The sequence below is a fragment of the Schistocerca piceifrons genome, chromosome 3 (genome assembly GCF_021461385.2).
Source record: "Schistocerca piceifrons isolate TAMUIC-IGC-003096 chromosome 3, iqSchPice1.1, whole genome shotgun sequence".
Taxonomy (NCBI): Eukaryota; Metazoa; Arthropoda; class Insecta; order Orthoptera; family Acrididae; genus Schistocerca; species Schistocerca piceifrons.
This window is the reverse complement of record NC_060140.1, coordinates 519,925,741-519,945,550: the sequence shown is the minus strand read 5'-3', so window position 1 is coordinate 519,945,550 and position 19,810 is coordinate 519,925,741. Positions and strand designations below refer to the sequence as shown.

The following is a 19,810-nucleotide window of genomic DNA, read 5'->3' as shown; positions in this document are numbered from 1 at the left end:
TGCTGTTCGTAATCTATATAAAACATTTAGGAGAAAATCTCTTAAATTTTATGCAGATGATGCTTTCGTTTACCGTCTAGTAAAATCATCCATCAGTTACAAAATGACATAGACACGACAACTATATGGTGCGAATAGTGGCAATTGAGTCTAAATAGGAAAAAGTATGATGTCATTCACGTGAGTGCTAAAAGGAATATGTTAAATTTTGGTTGTGTAAAATTACACAAATCTTAAGGCTGTCAATTCAACTAAATACCTAGGTATTACTATTACGAGCAACTTAAACTAGAAGCATCACATAGATAATGTTAGGGGGAAGGCGGACCAAAGACCTCATTTTATTCGCAGAACACTTAGAACATGTAACAGGACTACTAAAGAGACTGCTTACAGCCGCCTGTTTTCAGTGTGGAACCGCGCTGCTGCTAAGGTCGCAGGTTCGAATCCTGCCTCTGGCATGGACGTGTGGGATGTCCTTAGGTTAGTTAGGTTTAAGTAGTTTTAAGTTCTAGGGGACTGATGACCTCAGATGTTAAGTCCCATAGTGCACAGAGCCATTTGAACACCCGCCTGTAGTCCTCTGCTAGAGCACTGCTGTGCAGTGTGGGATCCTCCCCAGACTGAGATGACGGAGGACATCGTAGAAGTTCAAAGAAGAGCAGCTCGTTCTGTATTATCGTGAAATAGGGGAGAGAGTGCCATGAATATGAATCGCGATTTGGACTGACAATCATTGAGACAGACATTTTTCGTTACGACGAGATCTTTTCACGAAATTTCAGTCTTCAACTTTCTTCTCCAAATGGGAAAATATTTTATTGACGCCAACCTAATTAGGGGCAAATGATTGTCGTAATACGTAATAGAAATCAGAATTCGTAAGGGGAGTTTTAAGTGTTAATTTTTGGCTGTTGGAGAGCGGAACAGTTGATACGTAGTCTGAAAGTGGTTCGAAGAACCCTCTGCCAGGCACGTAAGTGTGAATTTAAAAGGAGTCAGGTAGATGTGGAGCCACTGTCCTTAATAAATCTAACTTAGGCACAGAAAGATTTGAAACAAGCAACTATAAAACTGTATATCCAGGGATATAAAATGTCTGACAGATAGCAAGAGAGATTTCAAATGGCAGTTAAGTATGTTTCTCCTGAACATCTGCTTCTACACGACTGAGAATTTATTGAATACAAATAATTAGCCACTCATACAGCAAAAAAATGTAAATGGTCTCAATGTTGCCATATAAAAGACAATTAATTCATTCTTCAAAGCTAATTTATTTCTCTGTTGTCAAAATGGAATGCAGATTTTTGTTTTTCGCTCCTAGTTCGCCGAGTGATAACGGAAGAATAATGACACAAAAGCCTTCTAGAGCAGATCACGGCGAGGCGCCAATCTGCGACGTAGCCTCGTATTTCCTGCCATAGACGGGTCGAGGGCAGTGTACCATTCTCCTCCTTTCCTTTGGCAATCTGTAGCTGGCACGTCCCAGCCGATCAATCTCACACGTCGCCGGGTGGAGCTGACAACTCAACCAATTCTGAGAACCATTCCAGGCTGAAGAGTGCGAAAGAAACCGAAATATTCTTCTACAATCAGTACGATGCTCACATACGCTAGATACACCAATTAAATGTAGTGTCGAGAATTACTAAAAAGTTCCTGTTCAAGTTTAGCGTACGGAAAATGTGATGATGCGGTGTTTTCGCAACCACATCTCAGTGGTGAAACGAAATAGCCCTAGAACGTATACTTGCGTGAGTCTATCCGTCTTCTGCACGAGGCAATTATTCAGGTCATAATGACCTCCGTTCGAAGTATGTCGAACCGACGTTTATACTCGAGGAAGTAGTTAGTCACTGGACTGCTTGGTACGACAAAACAGAAGTGTTGGGATCGGCAGTTTTATCAAAATTTGACTGATGAAACCAACGAAAAGAGCTGACCGTGTAAATAAATGTAGGAGACCTACAATTTATCTTTGTTTGAATACACTGACTGACAAAAACTGTGAAGTACCCAGAAGATTACAGTTGCCGTATTCTGTGAGAGGCAGAACGGCTGGCAGAAGCCATTAGTGTTGTTCATGTTTAGTGTTGCTATGAGAACTGATAAGATATACAAGGCGCGTGAACATAAGCAGATGTTATCACTGTGAAGGACATAGAGGCGCCGTGTATTGGTGGGAAACAGTGTTATCATACAGAGCTTGAAATGAGTCTCTTTGTGAGTATCCATTTCACCGGCTGGTCGAATAGTGCAATATACAGATTTGTGGGGCACTCAGATGTAACAGTGGCCCGATGTTGGGCTGCATGGGGACGTAGTGGCAGGTATAATCTTCGTTAAGGTTCTGGACGATCATGTCTGACAACCACACGGGAGGGTCCACGCATCGGCAGCAAGCACGCTATACGTCTTTCACATTTGCGCACTAGCCGTAACCAGACTAGAGAATTACTGCCACATATGTAGGCTGCATTTGGAGTGACGCCGCGTCTGGGAAGCATGAACTGCTGATGAATGGTGTCGCATTTTATTCAGCGATGCATCGCGACTCTGCAGTACCCCGGGTGACCATCGTCGACCTGAAGGAAGGTCGCGTTCTTCCATTGTTTTGGAGAAGCACAGACGTTTATTCCCGGCGTCAAGGTGCCGTCGGGATAACTTCAGGTCATCGGTAGTAGTAATTACGGGACAACAACATGTCAAGGAATCCTGTGGTCTTATGTGTTACCTTTCATGCGACAGTACCGTGGTGCCTTTTTCAACAGGACAATGCTCGTCCAAACATGGCATTAATCTCTACGAACTGTCTGCGTGTTGTTTACTCCCATAGACACCGAGATTCCCATATACGGCCCCGATAGAACACATAGGGGAATAGGTCAGATATCAACTCCATCGCAGATCCAGTATCCAGGAAACCCAGGACACGTTGCATGGGTTGCGGGCCAGCTTGCCTCTGAAGAGGGTACACCTTTCCCATCCGAATAAGTACCTGCCTCCAGTGCGGCTACAACGTCATACTGTTAAGTAGGCTCACACTGACAAGTTGACTCAATTTTGTAATCACTGAAATAACACCACATATATACTCAACCCGTAAAGTTTGATGTTTCTTTCTCCTCTTCTGGGAGCTTCACTTCCTTTGCCACACAGTGCAGTTCATCACAAACTCAAAACTAATTTTGTACCTGTTTCCCTCACTTGTCTCTAGTAGTAAGTAACATGATTTTTGAATGGCAATAGTTTGTCGCACTGGCTGTCGCCTCTTGGAATAGAACACTCTTTTATTTTGTCTTTTTCACTACCACTCAGTTTCGAGTATGTAGCCATTTTCAAGTGTCTGAAATACATACCAGATGTAATATGTTTAAAATACAAATATAAAATAACTATTATATGTTCAATGGGTAGAATAAAAATTACAATAAAAGAAAACCTACATGGCATAAATACGTCAGACTGACATATTTGTGTTCCATTCAAAGCTTACGTTGATCACACACTGTCATAGCGCAGTTTCGTGGTCTGGTAAGGAATAAATCGAAGTACAATTAAGTAGTGTTCGGCACAGAGTAGCGGACAGCATCATAGGATAAAATATTTTACTACATTGATAGACTTTAAAATAAGCAAAGAGACATCAAGTGTTTTTTGAATAGTTATGAAGTAACATGCCACTTCCAAGTGTGACAGCAAACTATGCTAGATACAGAGACGCCTTGTGGCCAACTCCTCAGGCAAAATTGAACAGCAAGATAAGTCATTAAGTGATTCTTGTTAGTACCTTACTGAATGGCAGGAAGAGACAGAAGTATTAGCATTTCTTTTTCCTTTGAGCACAGTTCATAGGGAGGTGATATCCAATTTTCTCTTAGACCAGATGTAACTACTGTTACAGTAGTTTCGTAGATGAACAAAGATCACATAAATCTGTGCAACAAATAGTGCATGTCTTACCGCTCAATCTATGACCAACCTCAGTTTTGAATGAAACCCATGTTTTTCCTTTTGACGGGTTGTACCACGTTCTTTTTTATTTTATTTTGATTTTCTTGCTCTTGACTAAGCAACTAATTGTTGTACCTTAAGGTTGTTACAGAATCAATGTGAAATCTGCGTTACGTTCATTCTGAATCGGAATTATTCTTTATATACTGTAGTGCGAGGTTAGACTACGTTCATACACGAAACTGGATGTATGTATTTGTGTCTCTCTTTATGTTCACCATCTCCTCCTAAACCACTGGATCGATTTCAGAAAATGTGGTAGACCTACTAGTTGTTGCTGGGAATGAGCACTATCGAAGCTGCTCCCATAGATATGAGTGGAAAGGGTCTTCAACCACTGCAGTCTAGGTTGCCTTGCTCAACAGGTGTCTGAACAGAAACATACAGGTACTATCGTCATGCATTGCAGGGGCTATAGGTGCGGATGGTCATGCCTGAGCAGAGAGGGGGGGGGGAGGAGATGGATAATGAGCAGTGGAAGGATGAGATGGACAGAGAAAGGGGAGATGAGATAAACAAACAGAGGTTCGAGTAGGAGATGGGCTTAGAAGAGAGAGGGAGAGCTGGAGATGCAGATAGTGAGGAGGAAGCAATGGACAGATAGAGGGGGACAGAGAGAAGGAGAGGAGGGAAGAGACAGACAGAGAGCGGGCAGAAGAAGATGGATGGAGAGAAAGGGAGGAAAGAGGATGTGGATTGAGAAATGAGGAGTGGGAGTTGGCTTGGGAGTCTGGCGAGGTAGGCAGATAGAGTGCAGAGTGCGACCGAACCGCCGAATCTTTCCATCAGTAAATGGGGTATGTTCTCAACTGACTCGGTTGTTTTAACCCCCTCCACTGACGGAATGACCCGCTTCATAATTCCGTATGTATAAAGCCAATACGGACTTGTAGCTGTCACGCCTTTGCGCTTACTGCTACGTATTTAAACCGTAAATAGCTCAGTCCTAATGGTAAGAGGTAGTAGTGAATTCACGTTGTTAATCTTTGAATACAGCACAGCTGCCACAAGCTCAGCTCACTTTTACTCCACTCCTACCCTCGCCATTGCACCACATTAATTAGGTGCTGCATGGACCTTGCTAAATTCACTTGCGTATACATTTTTGACCGTTACTCGCCAGTATTTACCTAATGATTGGTACACTCCTAACCGGACTATTTCCGAAAGAGCTGTGATGATTGAACGGGTTCGATCCACGGCCTACAGTGCCCTACAGTTCACACGGTAACACTGCCTACCTGACCCACTTAACTTGGTAGTGAGCTTATGTATCCAATCACCACTGCTAGCAGCAGTGGATAATCCTATCAGCACGACGAGAGCAGCAGACTTACCGTCGAATCCTCCTGAAAATACTTATAACTACGGTCGCCAGCTCTGAAGGAGCAAAAGAATAAATCAATTTTTTGGCTCGTTTCAAAGTGAAACGGCTTGAGTTGAATTTAAACTTAATTCTGAATATTACTATTTCTGATCATTCTAGGTGATTCCACAAAACAAATACTCTCTCAATTTCTGTGAGTTGGCTTGGTAATTACCACCAAGACAATTTATGCAACTTAGGTTAACAAAATTCTATCCTTCAACTTATTTAATGATTTTGGATATTACTCTTTGGACAATTGATATAGAATTAGTTAAGTGACTTTACTTGAAAGGTTACTCAGAAAAATTTAAGTAACTATAAATATGCGACTCATTCTGGTGTGACCATTGCTCTTTTCAACATTCTTATAAGCTAAAGTATTCTACAACCAAAAGAATTGTAAATGAAAGAGGCGATGGTGGCCTCAGTCTGATTTCACTATACTATGTTTGAGGTTACTACACTTTACAATGAACAACATGCGTCGTAATTTTACTCATTACTATATTCTGTCCTCTGCACTTGCATAAAAGAAAACTGGTATTCTCCTTTTACATGTATACAAAGTTCGACTTAACAATTGCAAGCAGTCTTGCCTTGGGTAGACGTGTCGATGCTGGTGGTAAGATGCATGTGGCTAACGCAGCTCTTCACGCCTCATGCCCTCAATGGCGGCTGGAACTACGAGCTGTAGCACTCGTATAAGCCACTGCACATACGCCATAAAATCTGGGCGCAGGAACTCTTACAATCAGCCCCAGTGGCATAGAGACGGCTTCGACAACCATTCGTCGCGTTCTACTCCACAAACGGCGACGATATTCGCCTCTTCGCTGTTGCACAATCACTTTTGCGTGAGCACAGTTACGCACGTCCGGTCACGTCAACACTCCCCAGGCCATTCCATTGTTCAGTCCCTGTGTCTCCAGCTACCTCTAGCTACGCTCATATCACCAAGAGTGGGGGCGTTCCCCTACCACCTTTTCACCGAAATCATTTAGTATTTAAGAATATTTATATTTATTACCCTGGAGTTCATACCAGTCATAATAATTTACTACTAGCGCTTTATAACATTAAATCATACAGTAATAACTTATAATTACCAAGAAAAAGAATACATTTGACTCCGAGAGCTTAGTGCATTGTCTGACAGGTAGCGCTAATTCCCAGTTTCGCCAATAGATGGCATCAGGGTGCACTCCCTGTCAGTCTCACACCAGCGCACCCGTTTCCGACGCGCGGGCTCCAAATTACTGTCAGCCCACCATCATTTCAGTTCCGTTACAAGAGGAGGAGATGGACAGGGGGAGGAGAAGATGGGCAAAGACAGGGAGGAAGAGGGGGAAGAGGAGATGGACAGAGATAAAGAAATAGGGAAAGGAGGAGGTGGACAGAGACTATGGGAGGAGGAGATGTATGGAGAGAGGCTGAGGAGGAGATGAATATAAAGGGGTGAGGATGTGTTTATCATAGAGTGGAAGTATGAGATGGATAGAGAGATGGGAGACAGTCACAGAGATGTGTGGAGGGGGACATAGAGAGGGAGACGGCGGAGTGGGAGATGGACAAGACAAGGAGGAAGAGGAGGAGGAGGAGGAGGAGGAGAAGGAGAAGGAGGACGACGACGACGACGAGGAGGAGGAGATGGACAGACATTTGCTACACATATTAAATGGATGTTGGATGCATATAACGTGGCGACAAGACACTCAAATAGTTGATGCAGTGTAAGGAAAGATTTCACAGCTGAAACGCTTCAGACAGCTTTCAACTGCAGCACGCTATCCACTACAAAATCAATTTCCATTCTCTCAATATGGCACTGAAAACACGTAATTTCATTTACAACTACAAACTGGAATAGATTAACAATCCACATCTCCTGCACAGAGAGACGAGGGGAGATCAGAGATGGACAGAGAGAGAGAGAGAGAGAGAGAGAGAGAGAGAGAGAGAGAGAGGGAGGGAGAGGAAAGGAGGAGACGTGTGAATTATATTTGCCGAACATGGACGCCATTGAAGCTCTGGGCAAAGGCTAGTTGATCAGCAATTGTGGTCGATTAAGAGGTTTTTTAGAAGTTGGTAGCTAATGCTTGTGCAGTGAAGCTCATCGCGGAGGTATTTGGTTTGAATGCTGCTGATAAATTTTCATCCAATATTTGACCGCTAAAAGGAGGAGAGATGGTGGCGTACCAACGTCCTTACGGCGCTAGAATGTCACACATGGCATGTGGCGCTAATAGTGGCCCGTCACATGTAGATGTGAAGCTCTTCTGAAGCGTTTATAATTTTCGACGTTTCACACTCTCCATTTATCTAAAACAGTAAAAGGAGACCATTGTGGTGTACAAGGACGTTTCACAGTCTTTCACGTGACGCTGCTGAATAGGTGACAGTTGTAGATTGGAGAAAGCTAATAGTAGACTAAATACACAACCACTTTTCCAGGGCGGCAAGGCAAGAATCCTCCCATCGTCTACAATGTTCATTACATTAATATGAGACTGAAAATGCCCTTAAAGACAGGTTACATGTTTGAATGAACATCTATGCGTTTTTTGACGAATACTGGTTGCCAGTTGATTAGCAAAATGTTTCCTGCAGTGGATGACGCTACCTACGGATTATGGCTTGGAGGAACTCTGACAGCAACGCCACCATGTTCAATAATGCTATTCGTGCAGCCACAGGACGTCGTGTTAAGACTCAAGCTGTTTGCAATAGGCTGCATGATGCGCAACTTAACCCGCTCTGGCTGAACGCCTTAGACCCACTGTCGAGCGAGTGAAGCAAGGTGGTGGTTCCTTGCTTTTTTGGGGTAGCATTACGTGGGGTCGACATACGCCGCTGGTGGTCATGGAAGGCGCCGTAACGACTGTACGATACGTGAATGCTATCCTCCGACCGATAGTGCAACCATATCTTCATGGACGACAATTCGCGCCCCCATCGTGCACATCTTGTGAATGACCTCTTTCAGGATAACGACACCGCTAGACTAGAGTGGCCACCATGTTCTCCAGACATGAACCCTATCGAACATGCCTGGGATAGATTGTTTATGGACCACGTGACCCATCAACCACTTTGAGGGATTGAGGGATCTACGCCGAATCGCCGTTGAGGAGTGGGACAATCTAGACCAACAATGCCTTGCTGAACTTTTGGATAGTATACGACGAATACAGGCATACATCACTGCCAGAGGACGTGTTACTAGGTATTAGAGGTACCGTTGTGTACAGGAATCTCACTGTATGGTGCTACAACACGCAATATGTGGTTTTCATGAGCAATAAAAAGGGCGGAAATTATGTTATGTTGATCTCTATTCTAGTTTTCTGTACAGGTTCCGGAACTCTCGGAACCGAGGTGATGCAAGACTTTTTTTGATGTTTGTAGTTGCTCGAGGGCCTGACCATATTGTGAACTATGGTGAGGCCATTTGATAACAGCCATTAATTTTATGCTTTATATCTGCATTCTGCTTTTTTCCTCGATATTTATGTCATAGATTCAGTGTAGCGTGTGAGCCAAAGATATTAATTTGTATTTTTCACTTAAGGCACGTTCTTGTGAATTGCGGTGAATGTGCATCAAATGAATTGTCTACTCGCCACATTACTTAAGGGTGTGGGTGACTTCTAGTGTGATCAAGGAGATTTCTTTAGTGCCTTGATCTTTTATGTCACGCTTGTTAGTTATTTTAAGGTGCCTTATATTTTATTATCTATTACACTGCCGGAAAAAGGAATTAGAGCACCCTTTTAGAGGTTTCAAATTCACTCAAGATTAATTTTTGCAACAGTGCATATAGAGTACACGAAGTGATTACATGTACAGATAAAAAACACAAGCAGTTTTGAAGTACCAGGTATTGACCCATGCTGAAACACCAAGCACATGGTGAAACCTTCGCAGGCGGCCATGCAGGCACGGACTCTGGGTTGGGTTGATTTGGCGAGGAGACAAAACTGCTAGGTCATGGGTCTCATCGGATTAGGGAAGGAAGGGGCAGGAAGTTGGCCGTGCCCTTTCAAAGGATCCATCCCAGCATTTGCCTGAAGCGATTTAAGGAAATCGCAGAAAAGATGGCGAATATTGTCCTGGGAGATGTTATGCCACACCAGCTTTACCCGTTCACGTAGTTTTGTTAAGAGTTGTTGGTTGACGAGTTGCTTGAATCACTTCTCTCCCCCCCCCCCCCTCAATCATATCCCACGTGTGCTCGGTTGAGGAGAAGTACGGAGATCGTGTTGGTCAAGGAGTTGCTGCACGCCTTTTGGAGCACATTAAGTTTCATGGATAGTGTGTTGGCGATTGTTATCCTCTTGGAACAACATACCACCTTCCTGTTGGCGAAAGAACGGGACTAACAACATTCTGCACGTACCGAGCGCCGGTTAGCGTCCTCTCTAGAAACACCAAATGTGAACGATGGTTGTAGCTTATCGCACCCCAGGCCATAAAGCCTAGTGTGGGGCCAGTGTGTCTTCGACGAATGCACGCTTCGAGACAGCGCTCACCAGGTCCACGCCGTACGCGCAAACGACCATAACTTGCGTGCAGGTAGGATGTACTTTCATAGCTGAAGACTACGGCGCGCCGTTCCACCTTCCAAGTGATCCTCTGACGGCTCAAGTCGAGCCGTGCACGTCGATGCTGAGGCGTGAGTGGGAGACGGTCTAGAGGTGTGCGTGCCCGTAATCCCACTAGTAATAACCGGCTCGCAACAGTTCGTGGTGACACGACTGGGCTCACGTCGCTCTTATCTGTGCGGTGGTAGCTGTATGATCTGCCACTGCTGCCCTTACAGTACGACGATACTGGCAAGCGTCTGTGCTGCCTGGACATCCAGACCTTCGTCTAAGGGTGTGAGAATGTGCAAGTGACCGATGATGCCAGCGTCGTTGCGCAACTGACGCAGCACCTGCAACTTATGTGGCATTTCACCAAACGGACCATCTCTCCACACGCGAAGCCACAATTTCGCCCCTTTCAGACTCCCCCAGTTGGCTGTAGGAACACGAGTGCGTCTCCGTAGCTTGCTTCACACGTTTTCCCCACACTGAGCCTTCTGGTTATGAGCATTCCGTATTAAAGACACAGATGGCGCTCTGGTAGCTATGCCTCTGTACCGTCTGTTACCGGACAACGTTAAAATCATTATCAGTACATCTACTATCACACAGGAGGAGTAAGCCGTGATCGGATCAAAATCGACGCCGTCTTTCCTCGAGTACTAATTTTTTTGCGGTAGTGTATTTAGTGCCTTGCATTTCAGTGAAAGCACTGTAAATTTGAAGTTGTCAGCCTCTGTTCATTTTGGCATTTTATTCAAATACTATTTAACCCTTAATGCTCGCCTAGTCGACTTTATATTTTGGCCTACTCAAGATTGTGCATTGCCCTATATTTAAACTGTTTTATTCTGTCCACATGTGTGTATTGCAGAACAGATTAGCCATTGTTTAATGGATTATTTAAGAGGAACTCCAATGTACGCCTTAATGGATCTGGTTTCATTCACCAAACTGTTATGCAACACGACTGTCAAAATTTACCTATTTTCGTAAGGTAACTAGCCAGATGATTACATCAAACCCGTGTCATTACCATGTGCTACTTTTTTTAACTATCCGTCTGTGTTATAATTATTTGCCGCACCTCTATTTACCTTGTTGCCTGCTGGATCTGGCCCACTCTGTCTGTATTTGATCGGCTACTGCCGTTGTTTGCTTCCCTGTCGCCCCAAGGCTAGACGTTCATCTCACTTGAAATTTTTCACTTATTAAGGTTCTAAGTAATTTTATGTAAATGCTTTACATTAAATGTTTAAGTAAATCTAAGAAAATCCGCCCAGAGGCGACCTGTAATATAAGTTCAGCAAACTGTTTGCTTGGCATTGTGCTGCAAATCTCACTATACGATTACTTGTGCACCTTTTGGGCTTTAGGCGAATTTCAGTCAACCTTAAAGACGCTTAACAAATCGTAAAGCTTATTTGCATGGTCACCGCCCGTTAATTCAGTTAACCTATAGATGTTCTTTCTTGTTTGAGTAATATTGTACTAGAGTTCAGTGCATGTAAAATTTGTAGTCTCCTCCAAACTCTATGTCACTTCTCTATTAAAACTGTCAGTTACGATCAAATGATAGACCATCGTCAGACATAAACAACGATACTAATTATAGATTATATATTAAAATATGGTTATTTGTATCTAGATTAATCCCATACATTAAATGCATCAAAACTACGGAATATAGGTAGATACCAGATTTATACACTACTGTTTGTGAAAATTGCAACATGAGAATGAATAGTTTCAATCACTCCAAAATTAGAGGATGTTAAGATCATTGGGACAGTAATAAGTAATTATCATTGAAAAGAGACGGCGAGCACGAAGGCACAATAGTGCGATCTTTTGTGCGACCGAACGGGCCAGTGTTACATCACGCTCATTCGGTGTGCAGCCGTCAAACGAAATGGAAACGCGCAAGCAGTTGTCGTTATGTCTCGTAGGCGTCAAAGGGCGCAAAATCAATATGTGAGTGAGGTCTAAGGGGCAGAAAGATTGGTCTCCAGTATCGGGTTTGTCGTAGCGTGACACAGCGGCTCGAACATGGCACGTTGTTAAGACAATGCCCGTGTGTCGAGACAGTGGGATAGAGGAGGGTCGAATGCATCGACGAATGGGTACGGGACCACACAACGTATGACCACCATATTCTCTGCTCAGCCGTTTCAGAAAAGGTTCTTTAGCAGTTTGGTTTGACATAGGAGCAGTGCATTGATGTATGTGAACGTATTTGTGTCGACGGTCCGTTGCTGTCTGCTGAGGGCTGGACTGGGGGCACACATCACTCTGCGCCGGTTTCCGTTCTCCAGGTACCACCACTGCCTAACTGTAATGGTCACATCAGCGCCGACACTGGCGTGTTGAGTGGCAAAACGTAGTGTTTTCGAGTGAGTCCAACTTGAGCTTGTCCTACGGCAAAGGACGCGTACGTGTTAGACGCTATAGTGGTGTATGCAATCAGGGAGATTTCACTGTTGAGCGGCATAGTGCACGAACAGGCTATAACAGACGTGTTCACCCGTTCACCGGTGTGGTACTGCGAGCTGGCTGGCGCTCATGCGTCCGCAGACAGCAACCAGCCGACTCACGGCCAGGAATAATTTGGAAGGTGAGGGAGGGGGGGAGGGGAGGGGAGAGGGAAGGTAGAATGGTAACACGGCAGCCCGAAACGAGAAACTGTTGTCAACGAATCTATTCTATCGTCGCTTATGCTAACTCCATGGAGATGCATCGCTTCGCGATGGCTAAATAATGCCTTTCGTGGTAAATTTATTTCCAAAGTTTTGCGATGAGGAAATATGACACTGAAATGCAACTTAAATTTCTTTTGATTGATAAGCCGGAGAGCACGGGGCAGGTAAGTACGAAAGCTGATAATTCTTAAGAACTGCGCAGCCTTATGACGCACATCGTTTTCGAACGCAGTTTAAATTGATATCAAAACGATGGGCATTCTTTAAGTAATGCAACACATTTTTTCCTCGGGCAATTTCGACTGAAAAAAGGCGGTATATGTTGTGAGACATCGCGGAGTATCCTCGCTTCAGCCCCTATTAGTAGCCTTCAAAATGCGGTCTGTAAGGGAGGTGCATTCCAAGCAGAGACCTCTCAATGAGTTTCTTTTGACGGAAAACCAGAGCATCACACATATTCATGGCGCTTGCAGAATGTCTCCGGATATCTGTTAGTGAACAAAGGCACTGTGGGTCGTTGGGCGACGCGTTTGTCATCATCGCAACAAACTCACACAAACCTGTGCGGCATCCCGCGTGCCGATCGGCTGCTCACAGCTGTGACTCGTACAATGTTGGAACGTGCGGACAGTCTCATTCGAAGTCATCGACAATGAACTACCTCGCAGCACAACTGGACGTCTCTGTTGGTAGTGGTGACAGACTCGTCCACCAGCTGGAGTGCTCAAACGTGCGTGCCCGCTGACTTCCTCGCTGCCTAACAGATCATCAAGAGCAACGAAAAAACATGTGCGGAATTGCTTGCGGATTACGAGGATGATAGTACTATTTTTGTCGAACATCGTCACTGGCGATGAAACGTGGGTTCATCACTACTAAGGAGAAACGAAACGGAAATCCAGTAGGCGCGCCGCACCATCTCTCCGAAGAAAAAGTTCAGAGCCGCACCCTCGGACGGTGAAGACATGACGGTAGTCTTTTGGAAGTGTGAAGGGCTTATTCTCTTTGATGTCCTCCCACATGGTGTAATGGTCATCTCCGAAGTTTATTGTGTTATTTTCAGGAAATTGGTGTTCGTCGCCACAAAAATGCAAAAGAACTTCTCCTTCTCCATGACAACGCTATGCCTCAAACAAGTCTGAGAGGAGCTCACAAAACTTCATTGGACTGTTCTTCGCTATCCACCCTACAGCCCGGGTCTCGCACCTCCCGACTTCCGTCTATTTGCCCCAATGAAGGATGCACTTCGCGGGAAGCAGTACGTGGATGATGGGAAGGTTACTGATGCAGCAAGACGTTGACTCCGATGTCGACGAGTACAGTGGGACCATGCGTGCAGACAGGTCTTCGCAGTGAGGTCGCATAAGACCATCTCACTGAATGGAGACTGTGTTGAAAAATAGAGTTTCAAAAAAATGTTCAAATGTGTGTGAAATCTTATGGGACTTAACTGCTAAGGTCATCAGTCCCTAAGCTTACACACTACTTAACGTAAATTATCCTAAGGACAAACACACACACACCCATGCCCAAGGGAGGACTCGAACCTCCGCCGGGAAAGCTGCACAGTCCATGACTGCAGCGCCCAAGACCGCTTGGCTAGTCCCGCGCGGCACGTAGAGTTTTCTAGCCAGAAGAGAGGAGAGTAGTATGGTTTACTGGAACCCCAATCTGCTTTCAGAAAAAAGGGTGTTGCATTACTCACAAATTAACATAAAAAGTGGATATAAATGAATTCTATTACTTTTTGTTTCCACTAAAGTGTCAATGTCTGGTGCTACTTGAAGATAAGCTTTAAAGTTGCAGTCTGTGAGTGAGTGTCTGTGGTTGAGTTTTGTCCTCTGTAGGTCTAAGAACTATAACTGTAGCTGGGCATTCTTTATTGACGTCTTGTAGGTTGATATTGGTGTGTCTGACCTTCTCTTTGAAGTTCATAACTCAGCCATAATGCCGCTTTTCATTGATTTAAAAAGAGCTAGTCTTCACTTTAAGCAATGCGCCATTAAGTATAAAGCTTACATCTGAGATAACGGTGAACTTAAGCGAAGGTCATTCGTCTGAAGACATCGCACAGTTTGCACTTACCTTGCGCCACTTAGTGACGTCTGACCATCACATTATTATCACGAGCGCTAGCTGCCCAAACGGCGAGCGAGCGTGGGCGCTCGTGATCAGTCCTATAATACAACGCGGAATCGGGCCTCCTACGGATGAGGGGAATATGAACAGCAATGGCTGTATCACCTAAGTCCGAGGCACTGCCGTTGCTGCAAGCGGCCTTACAGATGGATGCCATATATCAGCATAACAACGCCCGCCAGAGGTTGCGAGGAATGAGCAAGACTTCTTCGGAGAATGACGGGTGCTTTGCTGGCCCACACGATCTTCTGATATGTCACCTATCGAACGTATATGGAATATGGGCGGTCGGCAACTACTCGTAGTTCGATATGGTTCTGCAACGCCTGTCGGCGCTTTGTAGACACTCCTACAAAAAAAATTGGCACTATGTTCCCTAGCATCAAATCCAGGTCTTCTTTTATTCTATGCCGCAACGTGTAGAGCACCGCACAAGTGGTGGCGTACTGTAGTCTCACTGTCAAAGAACATGTACGATTATGTAATTCTAATAATTTGTGTATACTCATGTCCCTAACTTAGCGAATAAATTTAATTGGAAACATATGTCTCGATCCTCGGTGTTCCAGTTTTCGAAAACAGTTGTGCACCTTAGGCTTTAAACTCAGGGTGAAGTACAAGGCTTAAGCTGTTGTTTACTGATAAATCTGGCAGTTTTAATAAAGAAGTAACATACAGAATTGAACCGAAACATGGTTTCCAAAAATTACTTAAAAGCTGTAAATTATAGTTTCCTTCAAATAATCTCTACCGACTTCTGTAGATCTGATATAATTCAATTATCCTTGAGACATTTGATTCCAATTTTAATCTCTAATATCGATAGAATCTGAAATTAAAATTTGTGCCAGAGCTGGGATGTGAACCCAGGTCTCCTTGCTTCATAGGCAGGGGTGTTTTCCATTACACCACTGCCCACTGCAGTGGTATAGGTAACAGACCTGCACGGACTACGCTAGTCCAACGGCTTCCCTAGCACAAACTTCAATTCATGTCTTACTTTTATTTTCCCCTTCTTAGATCGTCACTATTGCCTAGCCTTTCTGATACTGGAATAGCACCCCAGTGTTGGATGTATTGGGGAAATCCTGCCTGTATCTCAGGTATGGGTGATTTATAGATCTGATAAAACTAAATTTTCCTTGAGACATTTGAGTCTCATCTTTATCTCCGATAATGATAGAAGCTGAAGAAATTAATTACAATTTGTGCCGCTGCCTTGATTTAAACCTGGGTGTCGTTTCTCACCAAGGCGGGTGTGCTAGCTACTACACTATCACCGCACTGTAGGTAACACGGCTGAATGGACTGCCCTAGTCCAGTGCCCTCCAAACTGATTTCATATTGTCAGCTGTTGAACGTGCTATTCGGTTGCCTCCATTCTTTGTTCGCTTGTTATGTAAGAGGGACGACGTGGTATTTCTTTTCTTATTCCAGATTAACAATCAAAGCAAGCTGCCCGATGCACTTCAGAAAATTCCCATTGGACGCGCAGAAGTGCCCTTTGCTCATAGGAAGCTGTAAGTACTTTCTCCACATCATAATCAATTGACAATTAAACTGGTAAAGGCATAGGATGTACATTTGTCTTGGATAAGTGTGTTTTGCATGAGATTAACATTGTCTGTTGCTTATGACGAGAGAAATTGGATATATGTGATCAAAAGACGTTCTATTTTCGTTAAAAACCGCTGAGAATTATAGTTGTTGGGTTTTTTGGTTTTGTTACTTGTTTCAGTCTATTATCAGAAACTGTACATTGGTTACAGAATTTACTGTAGGCCTAGTCGGCAAAAACAAGTTCAGAAAATTCATACATATACACACGGTTAACAAGCTGTGAAGTATCCTTCGGTTAAAAATTCAGTGTAGTATTCATGTATAGCCTCGTTATGTGTATGCTGATGTTGCGAGCGCCCACAACAATAAGGTGACAACTAGCAACTGCTTGTTCTTGTTTCTGAAATGAGACTGAAGGGTGAATGGTAACTGCAAGAGACAAACAAAAAGCAAATGTTACTTATAAATTGTGGCTACTATACAGAAGAAGTGTAACAGGCACTGTATTTATGAAGCGCAACAACTACGAAGGCTTTATGTGATAGTATACGTTGTTTTAATATCTTACACCACGAAAGAAATAACTAACGTGCCGTTATGGATATTAAAGGAATGTAAATGGCTGATGATTTCGCCATACGAATCCAAAACGAGAATATTTAATTAATGTTTATCGGTGCTTTCACAGAAGTAACAGACGGTAGTCCACAATGCCAGCCGAAGCCACGCGGCAGATAAAAACTGATTTCGCTGCCAATGCTCTGTCATTGAGTTATCACCCATTTCTCTGACAGCAAGGAGTAAAGTGCGATCAACTTTTACTTGTAGTTAGAAAATTCCTGAGTTCATGAACAACTTGTCGCCAGTTGCCTGTTTCAGTGCTGATCAATGTTGTAATAACTGTTTGTATATTTTCGAAATTGTAAGCGTCCTTACGCTGCAATACAGTATTGCTATTGGTCGAAAGCCTTGGTAAACCACAAATTTTTTATGTCAGCTAAAGTAAAATTCGAGGAGGCGACGAATGGAGAAATTGCAGTACAGGCTGCATTCTCATTAAGATAAAAAGGCTTTATTCGCTTTTAATGGTTTAATATCTCTGTTGCAGAAACATGTTTCGTCTAACTACGTTAGCCACCATCATAGACTACAGCAGAAATTATTACAAGAATTATTTCGTGCGACAGGTTCGTAACATATGTAGTGATTATTAGCAGCATTCTTACACGTTGTCTGAAACTCTGAATGAACTCGTACTTTACGGGATGAATCGTCTAAAACATGTATCGCGAATACTGCCGGAATGGAAAGTGCTATTGGTGTGCGGTTTTTATAGAATGGATTGGTAATCATTGGCTCGTATTATTAGCCAATCAACAGGTTGTAATAATACGTAGAAAGTGCATTTTTTGTGCAGACATACACTCTGTAAGGCAAATCCAACACCTTCCATGAAAACCCTGACATGATAAGCAAATCCGGCAGTATGTCACACAGCTCCGAATAAATCCTGACATTAAATTAACCAGTGTAATACGATCAACGAGTGAGCAAATGGAATACCACAGACTAACACAAGAACGCCTAAATGCATGTCATACCTTCCCACCGTGAAACAGACGCAGTTCCGAAGGAAGAAACGAGAACAGAAGCCGAGAACACAACCGTGTTAAGCTAGAAGGCCCTACGATAAAGGAGGGACACCCACGTCGCCAGCCAACCACCAGGACCACCACCCCAGCCCATGTTAAAAGATAGAGCACTCCAGAAGAACAGTATAGATCTTACGATAACACTAAAAGGGCCACACCAGCTGCAAGTTTTAGCGTGAGACTTTTTCGCGTCTCTGTTATGCTGCAAACGTTAAAAACATTGCCCCACCACGAAAAGTAACCTCCAGGACCATCCCCCAGCCCATGTAAAAAGATAAAGCCCTCCAGAAGAACAGTACAGATCTTACGATAACACTAAAAGGGCCACACCAGCTGCAAGTTTTACCGTGAGACTTTTTCGCGTCTCTGTTACGTTGCAAACGTTAAAAACATTGCCCCACCACGAAAAGTATAACGTTTCTCATTGGATAGACAGAATTTTCGTAGGCGGAGCTTAAGGTTAACATTGAGACCCTGATTGATCAGATGAAAACACAGCCAGATAGTTTTTTTGAAACCAACTTCGGTAAATTGTAGTAAGGAGAAGTTAGGAGAGAGTTGCTTCCGAGACGGCGAGGTGCGTGGAGCTGTGCCGCCCGCCGCCCCCTGACACTGCCTAACCAACGACAAGGTAATGAACGCACCCGATGCCGCATTTTTGAGCGCATAAGGCTTCACTCAGAACTGCAGAAGTCTCATCTGTTACATCCCCTTTTTACGTAATACTAGTGTCGATCGTCAATTAAATCTCATGGTATTCACATTTGTACATGAAGTTAAAATCTGAAACGCGATGATTTTTCTGTTATATAATTATTGAGAAGCCACATCAACCACTGAAATTTACGACAAGTTAGATAAGTAATTAAAGATAATTGAGGGTCACTGTAGACCATTTTGATAGTTTTCTCTTTTGTGAAACTTAATTTAAACCTAGATTATAGATGTTATATGGCATAGGTCATCCTTCGATCCATTGCAGAACTTAGAAACCCACTCAGGGAATATTCGTTCACATTTTTGTTGAACGCAGTTGGTTTTTATCATCCTGTATTAAAATATTTCCTTTTATCAATAGTGCAATTTATAAACAATGTTTTGTGAGTTGAATAAAATTTCCAATGGTGAACTTAACTGCTTTTTCGACGTTATTTTACCAGCTAACTAAAAATAGGAAATACTTGAACCCCTTCCACTAAATTTAGTTAGTATTAAGATTCTTTTACAGGGAGTGCAGTGGAGCTGACGCTGAAATCATTAAGTATTTGGTTATATCATCGCTAGTCTCACTGAACTCTTCTGAACTCTACATGTCATGTGTGGTCTCGCGTCTCCTTACCAGCAACAGGTCCCAGGTTCAAACTAGTCAATTCTCTAAAAAACACGCTCAGAGCGTCGTTGCACGAAAGTGGTAGGGAGACACGACTTAGAACAAACAGACACCACGCAGAATGTTAGAACTTCTTACATGAAACAATACCTATGGACACTGACAGGGCAAAAGTAGGTAAATTAGAATGTCACTGGCGTTTGTTGCAGGATTCTAGTTCGATTCGTTTATGAGATATTGTATTTTGATAAGTTCTGACACCGACACTCGTACAATACCTATGATAGGACTCACTGGAGAACAACACAAGTGCATACTCGAGGTATGTTAATTCTGTTCAAAGCGACCGCCGGTAGCGGCAATATACGTGTTGTCTGGTATGGAACGACTGCTGCACATGTGCTAGCATTTCGGCCGAGATGTTCGAGCAGGCTGCAGAAATATGTCGTTGTGTATCAGCG

At 43.5% G+C, this 19,810-nt stretch overlaps 1 protein-coding gene across 2 annotated transcripts in view; it reads left to right on the top strand.

Annotated features, from left to right (window-relative positions):
• The window catches only part of LOC124788138, a 181,993-nt gene that overhangs the window by 104,969 nt on the left and 57,214 nt on the right, over nucleotides 1-19,810 (top strand). For both annotated transcript variants that reach the window (XM_047255280.1, XM_047255281.1), the window contains one exon: nucleotides 16,245-16,327. In XM_047255280.1, the coding sequence (XP_047111236.1) occupies nucleotides 16,245-16,327 (83 nt within the window). The remainder of the gene's footprint in view (nucleotides 1-16,244; nucleotides 16,328-19,810) is intronic.